At 34.4% G+C, this 23,103-nt stretch overlaps 1 protein-coding gene across 15 annotated transcripts in view; it reads left to right on the forward strand.

Annotated features, from left to right (window-relative positions):
* SPICE1 (spindle and centriole associated protein 1) overlaps nt 1-23,103 on the forward strand; it is a 58,211-nt gene that overhangs the window by 13,430 nt on the left and 21,678 nt on the right. For 10 of the 15 annotated variants that reach the window (XR_012129207.1, XR_012129208.1, XM_073231672.1 and 7 more), the window contains 4 exons: nt 1,340-1,483; nt 5,369-5,471; nt 6,254-6,360; nt 8,827-8,942. Coding sequence is in view for 13 of the 15 variants with exons in the window: in XM_073231672.1 (XP_073087773.1) it covers nt 1,340-1,483; nt 5,369-5,471; nt 6,254-6,360; nt 8,827-8,942 (470 nt within the window). In the remaining 2 variants the exon portion in view is untranslated. Of the gene's footprint in view, nt 1-1,339; nt 5,472-6,253; nt 6,361-8,826; nt 8,943-23,103 lie in introns of all 15 variants that reach the window. The other 5 variants (XM_037017665.2, XM_073231675.1, XM_017654081.3 and 2 more) reach the window with 5 other exon arrangements.

Here is a 23,103-nt window from a genome sequence, read left to right on the forward strand (position 1 = left end):
TGCCCAGCATTTGTCTTAAGGTATCTTTACCACTTGGAGGAATTATGATACTCGGTAAATTCGATATGAGGCACGAATTCTATTTAAGGGTTGTAATTAGGAAGGAAGAAAAGCTATAGAGGTAGCAGATGGAAGAAGACATGGGAAGATTGATTATTTCTTTGACATATCTTCTTGTAGAGTAACTTGAGCACAGACATAATTGTTTTTAAAACTTTCCCATCATTGCTTCATTTTTCATATCCTTCCTTTGCTGAAGTATTTTAAAGCAAATCCCAGAAACCATGTCATTTTGTGCTGACATATTTAGTTTGCATTTTAAAAAACACAGACAATTTCTTATATAACCACAGTGGCATTATGACACCTAACAAAAGAAAGGAATTTTTTGGCATTACCCAATTCCCAGTCCATACACAGATATTTCCTCATTGTCTCAGAAATGTCATCTTCATTTCATTTTTGTACATAGTATTTGGTTGTTAATCTTTGAATGGATTGATTTCTTCTTTACAAGGTGAAGACAGAGCAGTACATTTTATCAGATGACATACAGATTTTGTTCGTATTCATAGCTCTGAGTACTAGAGTGCTTGTAAAGCCAGTATCTGCTTTTATTCTCTAGCCACCTCAGCAAACTCCTTCCTGCCCTCTAACTTGTAAGCTCTGGGTCACATCCCTGCTCTGCTTCAGGAATTCCACTTCCTTGGAGTCATGCTTCTCTAGTGATACACTTCCACATGCAGCCATTACAGGGCTATAAAAATACCGCATTGTTCTTGGTTGTGATGTGAGTATCATGAAGTGTGTCTCTTTGCCAAAGGTGACTCAGGAGTTTTGTGCCTTTTACACTGTGCTCAGACAGTGTGTGTATATGCATGTGTGTATGTAATTACATGTATATATACAATATGTAACTGAAAGGTTTAATGAACAATTGCTAACTTTATTATATGTGATGTGGTCTTAATATTGTCCATTCTATATTCTTATTTAAAAATGTTGGTTATGACCCAGTAATTGGCTTTACCACTCATTAAATAAATCCCAACCTATACTTTGAAAAATGCTAGTTTATTGGATAGCCTTGTGCAAAGGAAGTAGAAATTAATATTCTTTTCATTTGGTCTTTAGCTAGATCTACTAGTTCTAGGTATTCTTTTTTTTAAAGAATTTTTTAAAGTTTAGAAGACTGAAAATTTTGGTTGTGAATATACATAAATATGCATATGTTGGACTAGGAAAAAAAACGAACTAGATTAGGTGCTTCCACCATCTGAGTAGGTAACTTGTTTGTTCCTGAAACATTCTTATATATATATATATATATTATATATAGGTACGTCGTCATGAAATACATAAATCGAAGAATAGAGCATTAGTACACTGGGAACTCCAAGAAAAAGCTTTGAAAAGAAAATGGAAGAAGCAGAAACCAGAAATTGCTAATCTTGAGAGAAGAAGATTGTCTATCATGAAGGAGGTAATATTAAATTGCATAATCTTTTGAGTTAGAAAGAGAAGAGATAAGTAGGTTCTCATTTCTCCTAAATCTGTTTCACATTGGAGACTCTAGCAATAACTGTTTTCTTATACAATGATTTACACGTGGACTTTCAAAAAAGCCCAGTGATGATTAGAATCTAGTTTGGTGTTTTGAATTACTGCTGTATAATTTTTCAGCTCTTTGACCTTAAACAAATTATTAATTTCTCAGTCTGAATTCTTATATTTAAAATGGGAATAACATAGTTATTCATTAGGGTTCTTAGAGAAATACAATTTATTAGCTCTGTGATCTTAAATTGTTAGCTTCTTAGCCAAAATTTTCTCGTCTTTAAAATGGGAATAACAGGGTTATTCGTTAGACTTCTTGGTGAAATACAAAAGTCTTGAATTATATCTCCCAAATAAATGTTTGCATGAATGTGTACCAAGAGCAGTGGAATGAGAGAAAATGGTTCTTTACAGATAAGTATCTTTTAGTGCTCTTGGACAAGTCGTATACATTTAAATGTTGTGTGGCAATTCTCTGTGAAATGTCTAACAATACAGATCTGACCAGGAAAAAAGGCAGTCCCTTTGAGGAAACCAGGGCTTTTGTTTCCCCTCTCCAGGGGCTCCTGCTCGTCCTCTGAATCTCTCTCTTTTTTTTAGGGGCTTTACTGTTTATTTAATTAATGGTGATGTGTCCTGAATTTCTTATACAAGTAATAGATGTAGTAGAAGTAGGGGTTGAAGGAAGAGTGGAGAGAGGCTTGGGGAGTCTCCTTGCCTTCCCTCTGTAGCGACATTTCCTCAGGCCTTAGCGCAGTTCTCAGCTCTGACTGCACAGTGGAATCTAAGGGTTGAGAACTTTTCATTTAAAACATTCACTATATTTGGACTCAGATATATCTATATTCAGATATTCTTATTTGTTGACCTGGGTTATGGCCACACTTACGTACTTTTTAGACAGTTCCTATGTGCTGTTAATGTGTGGCCAGGCTTAAGAGCCTCTGCTTTTAGTGGGATCAGGTATTTCTATTGAACAATATATTTTGGAGGTTATTCCATGTCAGTATTTAGAAATCTATCTTTTCTTTTTAATGTTCAGGTAGTATACAGGTATATCACAATTTATTTATCCAGTGTTTTATTTGTAGACATTTAGGATGTGTATTATCATTTAAGCTTCTGCAAAATTAAGACCCCAAAATATAGTGGTTTAAAGAAAACAGAAATCTGTTTTTCTCTTATGAAACGGTTCAGAGGTAAATGATAGTTGGTAGGGGGCGCTGTGGTCCTTCATTACAAGGGTTTCCACCTGTGAGTAGAGAATGGCTGTTGCAGCTTCTTTCTGCTATATTCCAGCCAGCATGAAGTGGGAAAGAGAATTCATGCTGCTTTTTTTTCATACCACCCAGAAGTTCTGACTTATATCTCACTGTCCAGAGATCACTTGACCATTCTCACTTGCAAGGAAGGTTGGGAAATCTAGCTATGTACTTGGCTAAAACTTTGGAGTTCTCATGTTCAAGGGAAAATGGAAATAAAGGATACTGGTGGGTAAGTAGCAGTGTCTGACACCCACAGATTGTTACCTGCTTTGACGCTATAATAATATATTGAATATGTTTTTAAGTACAGTATATTTGTAGGATAAATTCTTAAAAGAGGAATTGCTGAGTCAAAGGATATACACATCTGTTGTTTCAGTGTTGCTAGATTTGTATGTCTCTGTTAAAGAATGTAATGGGACCAAAGGAAGAGGCTTCCCTGAGCATGTGCACCTAGGCTTTGTCATTATTAGAGCTACCAGGATGCATCCCTGAGAAGCTGGGCTCCTAGGTTAACAAAAATTTAGAGCAAATCTCTTTGGCCAGCATAATCTTAGATTGCATTTGCTGCATGATGTACTCATGTCATGGGAATCAAGCAAATAAGGGTTCAGATCCAAATCAGAGAGGGAGGCTTTGATAAAGATTTTATAAATTCCATGAATATAATAATTTCTCAAGTTTTTGTAATTTCCCAATTCCATCTGTTTTTTATTACCAGAGAAAAAAGTGCTGGGATGAGAAGTTTCCAATAATGTTTTTGAAGGGACCTTGACTGATCCTTTGAAAATCCAAGTGATGTGTAACCCACCATTCATAAGTTCGGCTCTGTTCTCTGCAGACCATCAGGGGAAGTAATATATACAGAAGGGCTTGCAGAGATTGGTTTACCTATCAAGAGGATGAGTTTTATTAGAGAAAAGTGATACAGAAATGTAGAAAGAATAAAAGAGAGCCAATACATTGATTTCTTGCCACTCAAATCATCTGCCCTAAGGAGACTGGGCAGGAAGGAGCAGAGGACAGCAGGGCAGTGGCTTTACTAGAGGCCTTATTATAGTTAATACCAGATATTGATATGATAGAGTTATTTCTCTGTCACTCAATTTGCTCTGTCACTCATACCAAGGTCAATGCTTTTTTAAAAAAATACTAAGCTCTTAAAACTGCCATTAGGAAATATTTTGTGTCTAATTTTTCTAGTAGAGGTGATAATCATAATGCTCCATTTATTCTTTCCTAAGCTCTAATTGCATATACTTGCAAAATGGCTAACCAAGGATAGAAATTTGTTCATGGGATAATATAATTTAAGTTGTAACAGTGTTCTCAAATATCTCTAGAGTGGTATACAGGTTTTCAGTGTGTCATCCTAACAACCCCGTGGGGTTGGAGAGATGGTCAGATCTTCATTTACACATCAGGAAGCTAAGTGAAAGAGGTTGGATTTTGCTTAGTATCTCTTGACTGAGCCTAAGATCCCAGTCTTCTGGCTCCAAATGTGCTTTTTGCTTTATGCCATTACAAATTTTACTCCTTGTGAAAGGCATGAATTCAGGACTTAATTCTCACCAACAGAGCCAGTCAGCCTGCTGGGCTGTAGTGGGGGAAGAAGGAGAAAAAGTCAGAACGCGATTCTTGTTACTTTTCTCAGCGTCCTAAAACAGTAATTGAGGTCATAGTATGTACTTGTTTTCCATGGTCTAGAGAAATCCTGGTAAGAGCATTTGTTACCAGGTGTTTCATTGTTTTTGAGTCAGTGAGATTCCTTTCAACTTTAGAATGCCATCTGGTGGTGGTGGTTAGAGGTGACTTGCTTTTACTCTAGCATGTTCCTCCTTGCTTGTCATTATGAAAGTTCCTAAATTGAAAGTGCATTGAAAGTGCATAATCAGAGGCCCTACTGTAATGGTTTTTTTTTTGAATTCTTATCTCTCCAAGATTAAAAACCTCTGACTGGTTTGTAAATATAGAAGCATCACTTTTTTGTTTGATGCTCCCAAACTCATGTCTTAAATCATGTTTTTTAAGTTGTGGACCATGACCCATTAGTTGATTATGAAGTCATTTCAGTGGTTGAAACACCTCTGAGTTTATGGCTCAAAGATTCATATCTTTAATCAGTGTTTTTCAAACTGTGGTACAGAACTTGCTAATTGTGAAGTCAAGTTAAGTGGGTTGCAACCATTATTTAAAAACAGAGAACAGAAACTAAAAAGAAAATAGAGTGGTTCTCAAAGAGTAAGATTAAGTAAAATTTTAATTTTGTGATACAAGTACATTTGCATTTACATTTTTACATTTGTCTGTGTACTGGGTTCACATTTTAATGATGTGTTTCTTTGGATTGTAGCCAAGCATGACATCCACTCATTATTGTAATATCCCCATCTACTGGTACGTAAGGATATTGCCACTGAAAGATTTTAGGAAGGTTGTTGGCCTATGGTTATTTTTGTTCTGTGCCTTGTATGAACTTTTCCATTGTGATTTGGTAAGTATATATATTTTTTGAATAATAGTTTTTGTCATTAACACATGTCTAGATTCTTTCTGATCAATACCAGATGCAGGATGTATTGGAAAAATCTGATCACTTGATGGCTGCGGCAAAAGATTTGTTTGTTGATTTTCCTCGTAGGCGCACAGGTAAAAGTATTCAATTCAAACAAAAGCTTCTTTTTCTTAGTAACCGTAACCCACAACTGGCTATTTGGAAAGATTTGAAATCTTTTGTCAGGCATCATATTATTTATATTACAAGTACTCTGGAGTGGATAGCATATAGCACTTGTTAGGCATAGATTCATTATAATTTGTTTGCTTTTCATTAAGAATATTAACTACTACAAATCACTGAGCTAAGGAAAGGTAAATTTTTGTATGGTACAATGTATAAGATTTTATAATTTCAAATATATGACTTTTCAGCTTATTAAATTATCATAGAAATTATTTGTTTATATATAATTTGAGTAAAGCTTAATTTGAAACCTAAAACAACTTCAGTTTCTTCCTGAAAGGAACTTTGCCTCTTGTCAGATACATAGCATTATTCACCTTAATGTGTATATAACCCATTGTTCATCTTAATCCTTAAAAACAGATCATTAGTTTTTAGTTTAAAGTTTGAATCCTGGCTCAGCCACTTATTAGTGTAGGCCAGTTGCTTCCTGTCTTTGAGTTTCAGTTTATTGATCTGTAAAATAATAATAGTTAATGATCTCATAGGATTTTGTGAGGGTAAAATAATTTAATATATGTAAAAGCCTTTAAGAATGGCACTTGGCATATAGTAAGCACTATTTAAGTGTGAGCTGCTCTTACTGTTATTTAAGATTTTCATATGACACAAACCTATGGCAGTATATAGTGCTTGTGAAGTCAATTTAATTAAAACAAAATCATCATAACTTATTTTCCTTCTGCAGGGTTTCCAAATGTAACAATGGCTCCTGATTCCTCTCAAGGTCCCATTGTGGTAAATCAAGACCCTGTCACCCAGGCCATCCTTAGTGAATCTGTGTTAGTGCCCCAGGTAAATATGCTCTGTTCACAGCCATAATGCTCATGCTGAAATTCAGTTTAAGTTGATGTAGGCACTGTAAATATTTCAATAGCTTAAATATCAACAAATACCAAGTTGTGGTTGCTAGAATTATTCTTACTTGAGCATAATGCACTTTCTGTAATATTTGTACTAAACAAGATAGGAGTGGATAATAATAGTTACCATTTATTGAGTGCTTACCTAGGAAGTAGTACTATTATCTTGATTTAGCAGATGAAGAAATTGAGGCTCAGAAAAATTAAGTGACTTGTCCAAGATCACTAGCTAGTTAGCATCAGAGATGGTGTTCAGATCTAGGCTGTCTGGTCCCATGAGACTGTGCCATCAGCCACCAGTAAGGAAATAGCAGGGAGTCTTTCCATTTTCACTTTGGAGTCAAGTGGGTCTGTGTTCATATTCTGCTACTTCCTGCTGTTTGATCTTGAATTGATTTCTTAAAGTATCTGAGTTGGCTCAGAGTGTTTTTGTTCTTTGTTAAATGGGAATAGAGTATAGATGCTCTGATGGTTGTGAGGATCAGCTGAGATAAGTTATGTAATGTGTGTAGCACAACACCAGATACAAGTTTCTCACTGAACATTAGTCCCTTCTAATGTATTTTAGTCCCTTTTAATGTATTAGTGTGTTTAAAAAGTAGCCACCCAGGAAACTTGGAATTTATTGACTAGTTCCATGGTAAAATTACGTTATAATAGGAAAATATTAATTAGCTGTATCTTAGCCTAATTTGGACTCTTAATTAGTCAAAATGTTAAAAATTTTGAGATAGGAAGCATGTCCTTAAAAAGGCATGAAGAATGTAATATAAAAATAAGACAACTTTTTATGAATAAGTAGGATTCAGTACCTGTTTAATGCCATTTCCTAAGTTATTTATATCTTCCATGAAAGAAAGGAGATTTATCAATTATAGGGATGATCCTAGGGAGTTGCAAGACCCAGACTCATAAAAGACATACTAGGTATACTGTTTTCTACTTACAAAGGCAGTTAAGTAGAACGTACATGTAATTTAAATAGCCAAGACCCCTTAGGCCTATCCTAGCCAAAAACTGTTTATGTTTTGGCACTTAATAAGTTAGCTTTCAGGTAATTGTGGCTTCTATCATGGTGGGGTGGGGAAATAGCATGAGCTGAGGTTACAGAAACAGGGAGGAGCTAGATAATAATGAAGAGATCAGGAGCAGAAGTGAGAGTAGAGCCACTAAAGCATTTTAAGGAGAGTGGAGTCATGATGAAATTGACTGTAGTGTGGAAGATGACTGGGGAGGGGCAAGAGTGGTGGAGAGGATCTGGGTCGAAGACTTAGGATGGAATCTCAGGGAGAAGTGGTAAGGGAGGGCCTGACTCAAACAGTGGCAATGAGAAAGGGGGTAGAGGGGAAGAGGGACAGGTTTGAGAGATTAAAAAGGGATAAAATTGACGGGATTGGGTGGCTGATTGAATGTGACAGATGAGAAAGAAGGGTTAACTCTCAGTTTGTTGGCTTGAGTATCAGAGTAGATGGTGATGTTGTTCATGGTCTTAGGTAATATGGCAGGAACAAGGTTTCTGGAACAATAGTAGGAGAGGCCTTCGAAGGTGATCAGTTTTGGACATATTGAGTAATAGGATAGTTGACTAGGGGTATATCTTTCAGACAGTTGTATATAAATGTCCAGGGTTTGAGAGAGATCTAGATGAAGATAGAGATTTGGAAATTAGCAGCATTTGACTTGTAATTGCAGCTTTGGAATTAGAATCATTTGGAAAGTGAGTCAGATGAGAGGAGAAAAGATCCGAAAGGGAAACCATGAGTTGCATCAGATATAAGGGAAGTATAGAAAAAGAAGAACCAATAAAGCAGATTGAGGAGCAGCCAGAAGAATAGAAGAAAAACCAAGGAAACATGGTACCATGAAAAATAAAAGAAGACTGTGTCAAGAAGATTTTGAAGAAAAGAGATGAGTGGTCATTAATGCTGAATGAGTCAAAGAAGTAGGGGAAGGCAAAGAATGAGAACTATCCATTTGTTTTAGGAGGAAGTGTGTCGATGTTGACCTTGTAGAAAGCAGTTTGAGTGGAATGGTAGGGCAGAAGCAAAGTTACAGGGAATAGATGGTAAATGAGAAGTGGGGGACAACTCTTTCAAGAAATTTGGTGGTGAAAGAGAGAAGATAGTAGCTTGAAGAAGGTTAGGGTCAGGATAAAATGGCAGAGACTTGCTCACATTTAAATGTGGATGAGCTGAAACCAGTCCAGAGAGAGACTGTAGATGCAGGAGAGAAAAGACGAAATTGATGGAGTGGAAAGAGGTGAGGGTTTAGGTTCTAGGACACTGTAGAGGGATTAGCTTTAGAAGGAGGGACCTCTCTTCTGTGTTATGGCAGAAAGAAAGAATGAGTGTATATATAACCAACTTGTGTTGCTATTTTTATTGTTGTGTTGAGAAAGGCTCTTAATGAAGTAGATGATGATGAAGAAGGAGGAACTGTTAACAGCCAGTCAGAAGAAAGCGAGCATGAGTTGGATAGCTCTCTAAAGTCTCAGTCAAACACGAATGCAGACAGGTATGGATATAGGACATAAATATCTACAGTGCTTCCCTTTTTTCCAGAGCCATTTCTTTTTTTTTTCTTTATTGAGATAGAATTGGCATATAATATTGTGTTAGTTTCAGGTGTACAGCGTGTTGATTTGATACATATACTGCTAAGTGATTACTACCATAGCATTAGCTAATATGTTCATCACATGTAATAACCCTTTCTTTTTTGCTGTGAAAACATTTAAGATCTACTCACCTGGCAAATTTCAACTATATAATCACCATGCTGTACATGAAGTACAGTGTAAAGTTACTTATCTTATAACTGGAAGTTTGTATCTTTTTACCATCTCCCCATTTCTATCCACCCCACCACCCCAGTGCTGTCACCTGACCTCTGGTAAACATCACTCTACTCTGTATCTGTGTTTTTGGCTTTTTTAAGTTCCACATATAAATACAGTATTTGCCATTCTTTGTCTGACTTATTTTACTTAGCATAATGCCCTCAGTGTTCCATCTGTGTTGTCACATATGGCAGAATTCCTTTCTTTCTCATGGCTAAATAATATTTCATTGTCTGTGTATATATACACACCACATCTTGTTTATCCAATCATCTGTTAACAGACACTTGGGTTGTTTCATATCTTGGCTATTGTGAATAATGCTGTAATGAACCATGAGAGTGCAGTTCTCTCTTCAAGGTCCTGTTTTTATTACCTTTGGATATATACCCACAGGTGGGATTGCTGGATCATATAGTAGTTATATTTCTAATTTTTTGAGGAATCTCCATACTGTTTTCCATAGTGGTGGCTCCAATTTATATTTCCACCAATGGTGTACATACACTTTTCTTCACATCCTCACCAACTCTTGTTATCTCTGACTTTTCGATGATAGTCATTATAACAGGCGAGCTATTTAACATATATCTCATTCTGGTTTTGAATAGCATTTCCTTAATTATTAGTGATGTCAAGCACTTTTCATATATCTTTTAGCTATATATATCTTCTTTGGAAAAATGTTTTTTCAATTCTTCTGCCCATTTTATTTTTATCAGGTGGTTTTTATTTTTGCTATTGAGTTGTATGAATTCTTTATATTTTTAGGTATTAACTCCTTACATGATTTGCAAATATCTTCTCCCATTCACAGGATGCCTTTTCATTTTGTTGACCATTTCTTTTGTTGTGCAGAAGCTTCTTAGTTTGATTAGTCTTTGTTAATTTATTTTTGCTTTTGTTGCTTATGCGTTTGGGGTCATATCCAAAAATTTGTTAACAAGACCAGTGTCAAGGAGCTTTTCTCAGGAGTTTTAACATTTCATGTCATATTAATGTCTTTAATTCATTTTGAGTTAATTTTGTGAATGGTGTGAGATAGGGGTTCAATTTCATTCTAATGTATGTGTTTTTCCAACATCTTATATATAAGCATTTTGGTTGTTTCCACCATTTTCCAATTACAAAAATTTTAATTACGATGAGTAATGTGTATCTATATATTTTTGTATTATTGGAGGTCCATATGTAGAGTAAGTTGCTACAAGTGGGATTTTTTGGTTAAAAGGTAAATGCTATGTAATTTTGTTCAGAAATTGCTCAATTCTGTTTCATGAAGGTTGTAGTATTTTGCACTCTCATTGGAAATATACAAGAATGCCTGCACCAGAGTGTGTTTTCAGACTCTTTGATTTTTGCTTGTTTCATATGTGAGAATTATATCTTAGTGTAGTTTATTTTGCATTTCTCTTATGAGTAAAATTGAAAATCTTTTCATTTATTTAAGGGATATTACAATGAATTGTCTGTTCATTTCTTTTTCCCATTTTTCTTTTAGGGTTTTGGTCCTTTTTTCTCAATTTGTAAGCATTGTTTACATATTAAGGGTATTAGTCTTTTATTGTGTAATATGTTATATTTTCTCCAACTTTGTTGTCTTTTTGAATTTGCTCTGGCATTTTTTTTTAACTCATTCAAAGATTAAAAAAATATATGTAGAGTTGGAATTCATCATTCATTGTTTTGCACATGGATCTTGAATCATACTCTGAAATTCTTTCCTAAATTGGTTTTGGAGGAATTTGCTTATGTTTTCTTTTCTTCTAATATTTGGTGTGGTTTTATTTTTTCCATTTAATTCTCTGATCCATTTAAAGTTTACTTTTGGTATATAGTGTGAGGTATGGATATAGTGTTTATCTTTTTCTAAATGGCTATCCAGTTGCCCCACCACCATTTTTTAAAAAGATTGTTCTTACCTCACAGATTTGAGATGCTGCCTGTGTACATAAACTGCCATGTGTACTTGCATCTATTTATGGACTTTTTATTCTAGTCCATTGGCCTTTTTTCTCTAGTGGTGTTCCAATACCACACTGTTTTAATTAGAGAAACTTTATACTTTAATGGATTTTCCCTCCTAGCTCTTTTTAATTCATAGTTTTCTTAATGATTCTTGCATGTGTATTTTTCCATATAAACTTTACTATAAATTTATCTAACTTCATGAAAAGAAGCTTATTGTATTTTTGTTATATAAATAAATTAACTAGGGAGAACTGACATCTTTATTGAGTTTTACTATCTAAGAATGCAGTATGTTTTTGCATATGTTATATTCCACTTTTTTTGTTTTTGCAGGGTGTGTTAATGTTTTTCTTATATAGGTTTTGCTCATTTCTTGTTGTTTATTCCTAGATATTTTATGTTTTAATTTTAATTACTCTTTTAAATGGGATTTTCTCTTCCATTACACCTTTTAACTAGTTTTTGTTTATGAAGGTTTTTGATTTGAGCATGTTATCTTGATATCCTGCTACTTTATTGAATCTTAGTTGAGTTAGTTTTAGAATTGATTTTCTAGGATTTTTTAGGTAATCTATCATGTCATCTGAAAATAGACATAATTTTACTTATTGTCTAAGTCTTATACCTCTAATTGGTTTCTTATTAATTTCTTTAGTTATTTATTTTTATTTTGATATCTTTAATGTACAGTTACATGAGCAATATTATGGTCACTAGACTCCCCCTATTATGAAGTCCCCATCACATACCCCATTACAGTCACTGTCCGACAGCGTGGTAAGATGCTATAAAATCACTACTTGTCTTCTCTGTATAATACTTCCTTCCATGTGTCCCCCCCTCCACATTATGTGTGCTAATCGTAATGCCCCTTTTTCCCCCTTATCCCTCCCTTCCCTTCCCATCCTCTCTAGTCCCTTTCCCTTTGGTAACTGTTAGTCCATTCTTGGGTTCTGTGGGTCTGCTGCTGTTTTGTTCCTTCAGTTTTTGCTTTGTTTTTATACTCCACAGATGAGTTAAATCATTTGGTACTTGTCTTTCTTTGCTGGCTTATCTCACTGAGCATAATACCCTCAAGCTCCATCCATGTTATTGCAAATGGTAGGATTTGTTTTCTTCTTATGGCTGAATAATATTCCATTGTGTATATGTACCATGTCTTCTTTATCCATTCATCTACTGATGGACATTTAAGTTGCTTCCAATTCTTGGCTATTGTAAATAGTGCTGCGATAAACATAAGGGTGCATATGTCTTTTTCAGACTGGGCTCCTGTATTCTTAGGGTAAATTCCTAGGAGTGGAATACCTGGGTCAAATGGTATTTCTATTTTGAGTTTTTTGAGTAACCTCCATACTGCTTTCCACAATGGCTGAACTAATTCATATTACCACCAGCAGTGTAGGAGGGTTCCCCTTTCTCCACATCCTTGCAAACATTTATAGTTGTTTGTCTTTTGGATGTTGGCCATCCTAACTGGTGTGAAGTGATATCTCATTGTGGTTTTAATTTGCATTTCTCTGATAATTAGTGATGTGGAGCATCTTCTCTTGTGCTTGTTGGCCATCTGAATTTCTTCTTTGGAGAAGTGTCTGTTCAGCTCCTCTGCCCATTTTTTAATTGGGTTATTTGCTTTTTGTTTGTTGAGGTGTGTAAGCTCTTTATATAATTTGGATGTCAACTCCTTATCAGCTTTGTCATTTATGAATATGTTCTCCCATACTGTAGGATGTCTTTTTGTTCTACTGATGGTGTCCTTTGCTGTAGAGAAGCTTTGTAGTTTGATATAGTCCCACTTGTTCATTTTTGCTTTTGTTTCCCTTGCCCAGGGAGATATGTTCATGAAGAAGTTGTTCATCTTTATGTCCAAGAGATTTTTGCCTATGTATTTTTCTAAGAGTTTTATGGTTTCATGACATACATTCAGGTCTTTGATCCATTTTGAGTTTACTTTTGTGTATGGGATTAGACAATAATCCAGTTTCATTCTCTTACATGTAGCTGTCCAGTTTTGCCAACACCAGCTGTTGAAGAGGCTGTCATTTCCCCATTGTATGTAGCATGGCTCCTTTATCATTTATTAATTGACTATATATGCTTGGGTTTATATCTGGGCTCTGTAGTCTGTTCCATTGGTCTATGAGTCTGTTCTTGTGCCAGTACCAAATTGTCTTGATTACTGTGGCTTTTTAGTAGAGCTTGAAGTCAGGGAGTGTAATTTCCTCTGCTTTATTTTTCCTTCTCAGGATTGCTTTGGCTACTTGGGGTCTTTTGTGGTTCCATATGAATTTTAGAACTATTTGCTCTAATTTGTTGAAGAATGTTTTGGTATTTTGATGGGGATTGCATAGAATCTGTAGATTGCTTTAGACAGGATGGCCATTTTGACAATATTAATTCTTCCAATCCATGAGCATGGGATGTGTTTCCATTTATTGGTATCTTCTTTAATTTCTCTCAAGAGTGTCTTGTAGTTTTCAGAGTATAAGTCTTTCACTTCCTTGGTTATGTTTATTCCTAGGTATTATTCTTTTTGATGCAATTGTAAATGGAATTGTTTTCCTGATTTCTCTTTCTGCTAGTTCATCATTAGGAATGCAACAGATTTCCATGTATTAATTTTGTATCCCACAACTTTGCTGAAATTAGAGATATTAGATCATATATTAGATCAAGTAATTTTGGAGTGGATTCTTTAGGGCTTTTAATGTACAATATCATGTCATCTGCAAACAGGGACAATTCGACTTCTTCCTTTACAATCTGGATGGATGCCTTTTATTTCTTTGTGTTGTCTAATTGCTGTGACTAGGACCTCCAGAACCATGTTGAAAGAAGTGGGGAGAGTGGACATCCTTGTCTTTTTCCTGATCTTAAAGGAAAAGCTTTCAGCTTCTCACTGTTAAGTATAATGTTGGCTGTGGGTTTGTCATATATGGCCTTTATTATGTTGAGATCCTTGCCCTCTATACCCATTTTGTTGAGAGTTTTTATCATGAATGGATGTTGAATTTTGTCGAATGCTATTTCAGCATGTATGGAGATGATCATGTAGTTATTGTTCTTCTTTTTGTTGATGTGGTGGATGATGATGATGGATTTTTGTCTAATTGGTTTCCTTTATATGTTGCAGTAGCTATAGGACTGTGTTAAATAATAGTGGAAATAGGACCATGTTAAGTAACAGTGGAAATAGTGGGCATCTTTGCATTCCTGTTCTGTGAAAACGACTCTATTATTTCCTCTTAAGTAAAGTGCTGGCTTCAGTAATGAGGTTTTGCTTTTTTTTTTTTAACAATGCTAAGAAAATCTAACATTTCCTACTTTCTTGAGCATTTTTGTCAATAATCAGTATTGAATTTTGCCAAAGTCTTTTTCCAACATCTGTAAAGATAGTCCTATGAGTTTCCTCCTTAGACCTATTAACATGGAGTATTATATTACAGATTTCCTAATATTAAACTATCCTTGCATTCCTGAAATAAATTCTACCTGGCCATCATGTGTTATTTTTTATTATTGTGGTATTGGACATTGTTAATATTTTATTTAGTATTGTTGCATCAATATTCATAAGTGATATTCATAGCCTATAATTTAAAAAATATGCAGTATCAGATTGAGGTAACAATATTATGCTTGATTTCATAAGAACATCTGTCTGTTTAAGTCCTGGGACAATTTATGTTGTATTGGGAGTATCTGTTCTTTGAACTTTTGGCAGAATCACAAACTAGGAAACTGTTTGAGCCTGGTGCTTTTTTGTGGAGATGTGTCCTAATTTATTCTATGAGAATTAGATTATTTAAGCTTTCTGTTTCTACTCAGGTCAATTTTGGTAAGTTGTATTTTCTTAGGAAATTATCCATTTTATCTGGGTGTATCAATATATTTCCATACAGGATATAAATAAGCTTTATGTTTCTAAAAAAAAATGTCTTTTGCTCCAGTGCTTATCTTCCACTCAGCATTTCTTTGGGTCCTTCCCCCTATTTAAAATTAAATCAGTTAATGCTTTGTCTATTTTGTTAATTTGTAGAGAAACAGGAATTTGATTTATTAATGAGTGCTACTATTTTTCTGATTTCTTCCTCATCAGTTTTGCTTTTATCTTTTTCTCTTCTTTGTGCTTTCTTTTCTTTTACTTGATTTTTTCTCACTTTTTGAGTTGGAAATTTGATGTTTTCATTCTTTTATTTTTAATTGATAAACATGTTTAAGGTTTTGAATTTTATTTTTCATCATTGCTTTAAATGTGTACCATATGTTCTCTACTGTTGTTATTTTAGAAATTAGGTTACTTCAGTTTATATTTTCCCTTTTACCTAATAGTTGTTTAAAAGAAAATTTATTTTTTAAAATTTCATATAGAAGAATCTCTTTGTTTTATTGTTTTCTTATTTCTAGTTTTATTATATTGCATTCAGAATGTGCTTTGAAATAGTTCTTGTTGAAGTTAGTGATGTTTTCTATATGACTTGACATGGGATCACATTTTTGTGACTGTTCCATGTATGTGCTTGAGAAGAAGGTATATTCTCTATTAACAAAGTATAAAGTTCTATATGTAAATCCATTAGATCTACTTTATTGAATATGTTTACTTCTTCTGTAAACTGTGTTGTTTACTTATTTTTGCCATCATCTTATATTGATAGTGTATTAAAGCCTCTTAGTATTAGTGTGTTTCTATGTTTCTTTAAATTTGATATTTAAGTATATTTAATTCTGTTTGGTGTTAAATGCCACCATCTTTATAAAGTGATTTTTATGTTTTTTTTGCTATATAGAAATCCGTAAGTACTGTATCTTCATTGTGAAATATTTAGCATTATAAAGTATCCTTTGTCACATTTAATGCCTTTTGCTTCAGTTCTACTTTTTTGATATCAGGAATGAAACCTCTGCTTTGTTTCTAATTGCCTAGTTCATCTTTGTTCATTCTTTTATTTTTAGTTTTTCTGAATTATTTGTACTAGGTGTGCCTCTTATATTCAACACAGTTGGGTCTTGCCTTGTTAGCCACTTTGAAGATCTTTTTCTTTTAATTGGTGAAATAAGCTTTAACATTTGTTGATATGGCTGATATATTTGGTGTCACCTTTGTCATATTATTTTATAGTACCATGTGTATTATAATTCTAGTATATATATTTTTTTCTTTTAAAAAATTTCTTTTGATATTTAGGAAGTTTGTAATTTTGTTCTAGTTGGTTGCTTTTGTTTCTAATTTTTACTGAGCCTTTAGTCCCCTGTTTTCTTTAAACATTCACTGTCTGGTGTGTTGGTTTTAAATGGTGTTTATTTTTAATTCCACTTACTGCCTATGCAACAGATGAGTTATTCTGTGTTCTCATTATTTTCCTTTTTTCTCTCCATCCTTCTTTTTTAGCTGCATATTTTTGCTTTGACATGATATAAAACATTTACATATTATTCTTCCTTGTGTATTCCCATTTTTGTTTTAATATTAATGGTACAATTAAATATATGAAGTGCTCATCATTAGTCCTTTTATGGTGTTTTCCTAGTTAATTCTTGGATATTCGCAGACAAACTTTATGCTGTAGGGTTTGTGAATAGAGTACTCTGTGAGTTCTTGAAAGCTTACAAGTTTTTCTGTAACTTTGGTACTTGAAGAACAGTTTAGCTGGATATAAAATCTTTGGTTCATACTTTGTTTCCTTAACTGTTTTGAGAATACTCTTACTTTGTTTCCTTTGAATATTATTTTTGAGAAGTCTAATGCTAGGATAACTTTCTTGCCCTTATAAATACATTGACATTTTTATATAGTGACTTGATTTCTATTATCTTTAAAATATATTTCCTTTATCTTTAATATTTAAATATTTCTAAGCTATATCTTTGAGTTTACCTTTCCAGGTCAATTTTTCCTTTCCCAACACAGTTGGGCCTTTCATCTATAGATTTATTATTATTATTCTTTTTCTGGAAAGTTTTCCTGGTTTATAGTTTTAAATAATAGATCTTTATCACTATTTTGTTTTTCTTTTTCAGGGACTGCTTTTATATTTATAACTGATCTTTCCTGTCTACTATTTTAAGTATTTCCTCACTAACCTTATTTTTTTCTTTGTTGTTTTCTTAATATTCTTCAATGTTTTTTACTAAATGTTTAAAAATTCTTCATTGGACACATTATATTTAATCTTTGAGTTTTTCTTTTTCTTCGTTTTCTTTCCTGAGTTCTGTCAATTCCTGTTTAGTTTCTTTTTGGCCTTTGTCCATTTCTGGGCTTAGTTTTGAAATTTCAGATTCAATATTTAGATAGCTAGATAGATTGAGAGATAGATAAATACAGATCCTTGTTTACATATATTTAATTTCTTTAAAGTTAAGTCGTTTTCTTTTGCTTTTTCTTGGGAGGTGAGAAATTTTCATCAGGTCAAATATTTCAGTTAAGTTTTCTGTTTTGTTATACAGTCCTTTGTACAGATGTAGACTCTTTTAGTCTGTACTTTTCGTGGAGATGGTTGGGAGTTTAGGGTGGTTCTTCTCTCAGTTACAGTGATGCACAGTTTACTTAATGGGTGCTTTTTAAAAAATTTAAGTATTGGTGGGTTAAGATTGGTTTGTCCTCTTGTTCTCTTTTGTCTTGATAGTTCTCTGTAGTTTAGTGTTAAGATAATGCACTTTTCCCCTTTAGCACTCAGCTTCCAAAGGGCACCTTGCCCTTCCTGTTTACTCTCTTTTTCTTAAGAAGTGATGTCTTTCCAAGACTACTGCCTTGGGTTCTACACACTTCTTGGTAGTGTTGTGATTGCCCAAGTTTTTAATTTCTTTTTAAGTATTTGCATACTTAGCGAAGACTCTTTATTTCTGGGGGTGAATTTCTTTACCATTAAGTTTTTAGCTTCTCTGTGCATTCATTTTGAACTGCCCCCATTCTCTGCTCCAACTTCTAACAGGAATTTAAGAAATATCTTTGCTGGAATTTGGTGTGTATTTCTCTGCTTATAGATAGTTCAAAGTCAACAATTTCTGTCTTTTAGTAATGTAGAAGGTTAAGTGCTGTCTTATTTGCTCTTCCTGTTGCACTATATAGTATTTTGGAGGATATGTAGAGTGATTCAAATTTAGCTGGTCACTATTTTCTTAGGGATACCTGGAAATATAAGTACTTTATCTTTCAGAACCTAGATATAAGAAAACTTGTACAGAATTGCCTTTATTCTTTACATTTGAATCAAATTCTTGTTTTTATTTGGTTGGTTAAGGTTAGTTTTATGTCACTGGTTGTGTGAACAGGCAGTTTTCAACTTTGAACACCTTATATCACAAAATGTTAACATTAAATATTGTTATAATAAACATGTTTATTATAACAAGGTATTACTGGGTACATTAGACTTGGAATCTGGAGACTAAGCCTTTGGTTATTTACTAGTAAGATAATCTATGGGTCTTTATTTCCTCAGTTTTAAAACATGAGGGGTAGAACATGTGATCTCTAAGGTATCTTCTGGTTTGGAAATTTCTATGAATATATGTTCTTGTGAGCACAGAATAGATTTCTCATAGAGATAATATTATGCATGATAAATAAGTTCCTAACCCAACCCTCAAAAGCCTCTACTGGGTTATTGATGTGTCTGGAGGTCAGTGTATTCCAAATGAGGAAGCAGTGATTCTTAAGTGTTTCACTTTTCTCTTTGCTGCTGTCTTACTCCCTCTATAGACCATTGCATGAAGAGAACTAAGGCTAGGGTTGGGAGAGGGAGAGGTGATGTTAGGGGCATCCATGGGGAAAAAAGGGGGGAAAATATGAGAGGAGGAAATGCCAAGTGGTAAAAACTAATTGACAAGGAAAACTGCTGTTAGTTTCTTAGAGTTACTCTAACAAATTACTACAAACCTGGTGACTTAAAACAACAGAAATTTATTTTCTCACAGTTCTGGAGGCAAGAAACTGAAATCAGTTTTATTGGATCAAGAAACAAGGTGTTAGCAGGCCACACTTCCCACAGGGTCTCTGAAAGAGAATCTCTTCCTAATGTTATCCAGCTTTTGATGGTTGTTGGTCTTCCGTGGCTATGTCTGCATCACTCCAATGTCTGCCTCTATCTTCACACCACCTTATTCTCTGTGTGTGTGTGTCAGAATCTCCTTTTGCCTCACTTTTCTTTTTTTTTTAAATGAAGGTATCATTGATATACACTCTTATGAAGGTTTCAGAAGAAAAAACAATATGGTTATTACATTCACCCTTATTATTGAGTCCCCACCACACCCCATTTTAGGCACTGTCTATCAGTGTAGTAAGATGTCACAGAGTCCCTATTTGTCTTCTCTGTGCTACACTGTCTTCCCCGTGACCCCACACACACCATGTGCACCAATCATGATACCCCACAATCCCCTTCTGCCTCCCTCCTCACCCACCCTCCCCCCTTGGGTAACCACTAGTCCCTTCTTGGAGTCTGTGAGTCTGCTGCTATTTTCTTCCTTCAGTTTTGTTTCATTGTTATACTCCACAAATGAGGGAAATCATTTGGTGTTTGTCTTTCTCTGCCAGACTTATTTCACTGGGCATAATATCCTCTAGCTCCTTCCATGTTGTTGCAAATGGTAAGATTTGTTTCTTTCTTATAACTGAATAGTATTCCATTGTGTATATGTACCACATCTTCTTTTTCCATTCATCTACTCATGGACACTTAGGTTGCTTCCGTATCTTGGCTATTGTAAATAATGCTGTGATAAACATAAGGGTACATATGTTTTTTTAAATCTGAGAACTTGTTTTCTTTGAGTAAATTCCTAGGAGTGGAATTCTTGGGTCAAATGGTATTTCTATTTTTAGTTTTTTGAGGAACCTCCATATTGCTTTCCATAATGTTTGAACTAGTTTACATTCCCACTAGTAGTGTAGGAGGGTGTCCCTTTCTCTGCTTCTTCACCAGCATTTGTTGTTCCTAGTCTTTTCTATGTTGGCCATCCTAACTGGTATGAGGTGATATCTCATTCATTTTCCTGATAATTAGCGATGTGGAGCATCTTTTCATGTTCCTGTTGGCCATCTGAATTTCTTCTTTGGAGAAGTGTCTGTTCATATCCTCTGCCCATTTTTAATTGGGTTGTTTGTTTTTTGAATGTTGAGGCATGTGAGTTCTTTATATATTTTGGATGTTAACCCCTTGTCGGATATGTCATTTATAAATATATTCTCCCATATTGTAGGATGCTTTTCTGTTCTGCTTATGGTGTCTGTTGTACAGAAGTTTTTAGCATGATGTAGTCCCATTTATTCATTTTTTATTTTGTTTCCCTTGCTGAAGGAGATGCATTCAGGAAGAAGTTGCTCATGTTTATATTCAAGAGATTTTTGCCTATGTTTTCTTCTAAGAGTTTTTTGATTTCATGACTTACATTCAAGTCTTTGATCCATTTCAAGTTTACTTTTGTGTATGGAGTTAAACAATAATCCAGTTTCATTCTCTTACATGTCGCTGTCCAGTTTTGCCAAGACCAGTTGTTGAAGAGGCTGTCATATCCCCATTGTATGTCCATAGCTCTTTTATTGTATATTAATTGACCATATGTGGTTGGGTTTGTAGTTTTCAGAGTATAGGTCTTTCACTTCCTTGGTTATGTTTATTCCTAGGTATTTTATTCTTTTTGATGCAATGATGAATGGAATATTTTTCCTAAATTCTCTTTCTGCTAGTTCATTGTTAGTGTATAGAGTGCAACAGTTTTCTGTGTATTAATTTTGTATCCTGTAACTTTGCTGAATTCAGATATTAGATTTAGTAGTTTTGGAGTGGAGTCTTTAGTGTTTTTTATATACAATATCATGTCATTTGCAAGCAGGGACAGTTTAACTTCTTCCTTGACAATCTGGATGCCTTTTATTTCTTTGTGTTGTCTGATTGCTGTGGTGAGTTCCTCTAGTACTATGTTGAATATAGTGGGGAGAGTGGGCACTTGCCGATCTTAAAGGAAAGGCTTTCAGCTTCTCACTGTTAAGTATGACGTTGGCTGTGGGTTTTCATATGTGGCCTTTATAATGTTGAGGTACTTGCTCTCTATACCCATTTTGCTGAGAGTTTTTATCATGAATGGATATTGAATTTTGTCAAATGCTTTTTCAGCATGTATGGAAATGATCATGTAGTTTTTGTCCCTCTTTTTGTTGATGTGGTGGATGATGTTGATGGTTTTTCTTATATTGTACCATCCTTGTATCCCTGGAATAAATCAAACTGGATCATGATGGATGATCTTTTTGATGTATTTTTGAATTCGGTTTGCTAATATTTTGTTGAGTATTTTTGCATCTATGTTCATCAGGGATATTGGTCTGTAATTTTCTTTTTTTGTGGTGTATTTGCCTGGTTTTGGTATTACAGTGATGCTGGCTTCATAGAATGAGTTTGGGAGTATTCCCTCCTTTTCTACTTTTTGGAAAACTTGAAGGAGGATGGGTATTATGTTTTCTTTAAATGTCTGATAAAATTCAGTGGTGAATCCATCTAGTCTTGGTGTTGTGTTCTTAGGTAGGTTTTTTTATTTCCAGTTCAGTTTCATTGCTGGTAATTGGTCTGTTCAGATTTTCTGCTTTTTCCTGGGTTAATCTTGGAAGGTTGTTTTTTTTCTAGAAAGTTGTCCATTTCTTCTTGGTTATCCAGTTTGTTAGCATATAATTTTTCATTGTATTCTCTAATAATTCTTCGTGATGTGTCCATAGTGATTTTTCCTTTTTAATTTTTTATTCTGTTTCTGTGTATAGGTTCTTTTTTCTTTATAAGTCTGGCTAGGGGTTTATCTATTTTGTTAATTTTCTCAAAGCACCAGCTCTTGGTTTCTTTTACTTTTTTCTATTGTTTTATTTTCTCAATTTTATTTATTTCTTCTCTGATCTTTATTATGTCCCTCCTTCTGCTGACTTTGGGCCTCATTTGTTCTTCTTTTTCCAGTTTCAAAAATTGTGACTTTAGACTATTCATTTGGGATTGTTCTTCTTTCTTTAAATAGGCCTGGATTGCTATATACTTTCCTGTTAGAACTGCCTTTGCTGTGTCACACAGTAGTTGGGGTGTTGTGTTGTTGTTTTCATTTGTCTCCATATATTGCTTGATCTCTGTTTGAATTTGGTCATTGATCCATTGATTATTTAGGAGCATGTTGTTAAGCCTCCATGTGTTTGTGAGTCTTTTTGTTTTCTTTGTACAATTTATTTCTAGCTTTATACCTTTGTGATCTGAGAAGTTGTTTGGTAGAATTTCAAACTTTTTGCATTTGCTGAGGCTCTTTTTTGTGGCCTAGTATGTGGTCTATTCTGGAAAATGTTCCATGTGCACTTGAGAAGAATGTGTATCCTGCTGCTTTTGGCTGGAATGTTCTATAGATGTCTGTTAGGTCCATCTGTTCTAATGTGTTGTTCAGTGCCTCTGTCCTTACTTATTTTCTGTCTGGTTGATCTGTTCTTTGGAGTGAGTGGTTTGTTTGAAGTCTCCTAAAATGAATGCATTGCATTCTGTTTCCCCCTTTTAATTCTGTTAGTATTTGTTTCACATATGTAGGTGTTCTTGTGTTGGATGCATAGATATTTATAATGGTTATATCCTCTTGTTGGACTGCCCCCTTTATCATTATATAATGCTTGGTCTCTTGTTACTTTCTTTGTTTTGAAGTCTATTTTGTCTGATACAAGTACTGCAACTACTGCTTTTTCCTCCCTGTTAGTTTGCATGAAATATCTTTTTCCATTCCTTCAGTTTTAGTCTGTGTATGTCTTTGGGTTTGAAGTGAGTCTTGTAGGGAACATGCAGATGGGTCTTGCTTTTTATTCCACTCTGTAACTCTGTGTCTTTTGATTGGTGCATGCAGGGTGACTTT

The sequence above is a fragment of the Manis javanica genome, chromosome 3, assembly GCF_040802235.1.
Source record: "Manis javanica isolate MJ-LG chromosome 3, MJ_LKY, whole genome shotgun sequence".
Classification (NCBI taxonomy): domain Eukaryota; kingdom Metazoa; phylum Chordata; class Mammalia; order Pholidota; family Manidae; genus Manis; species Manis javanica.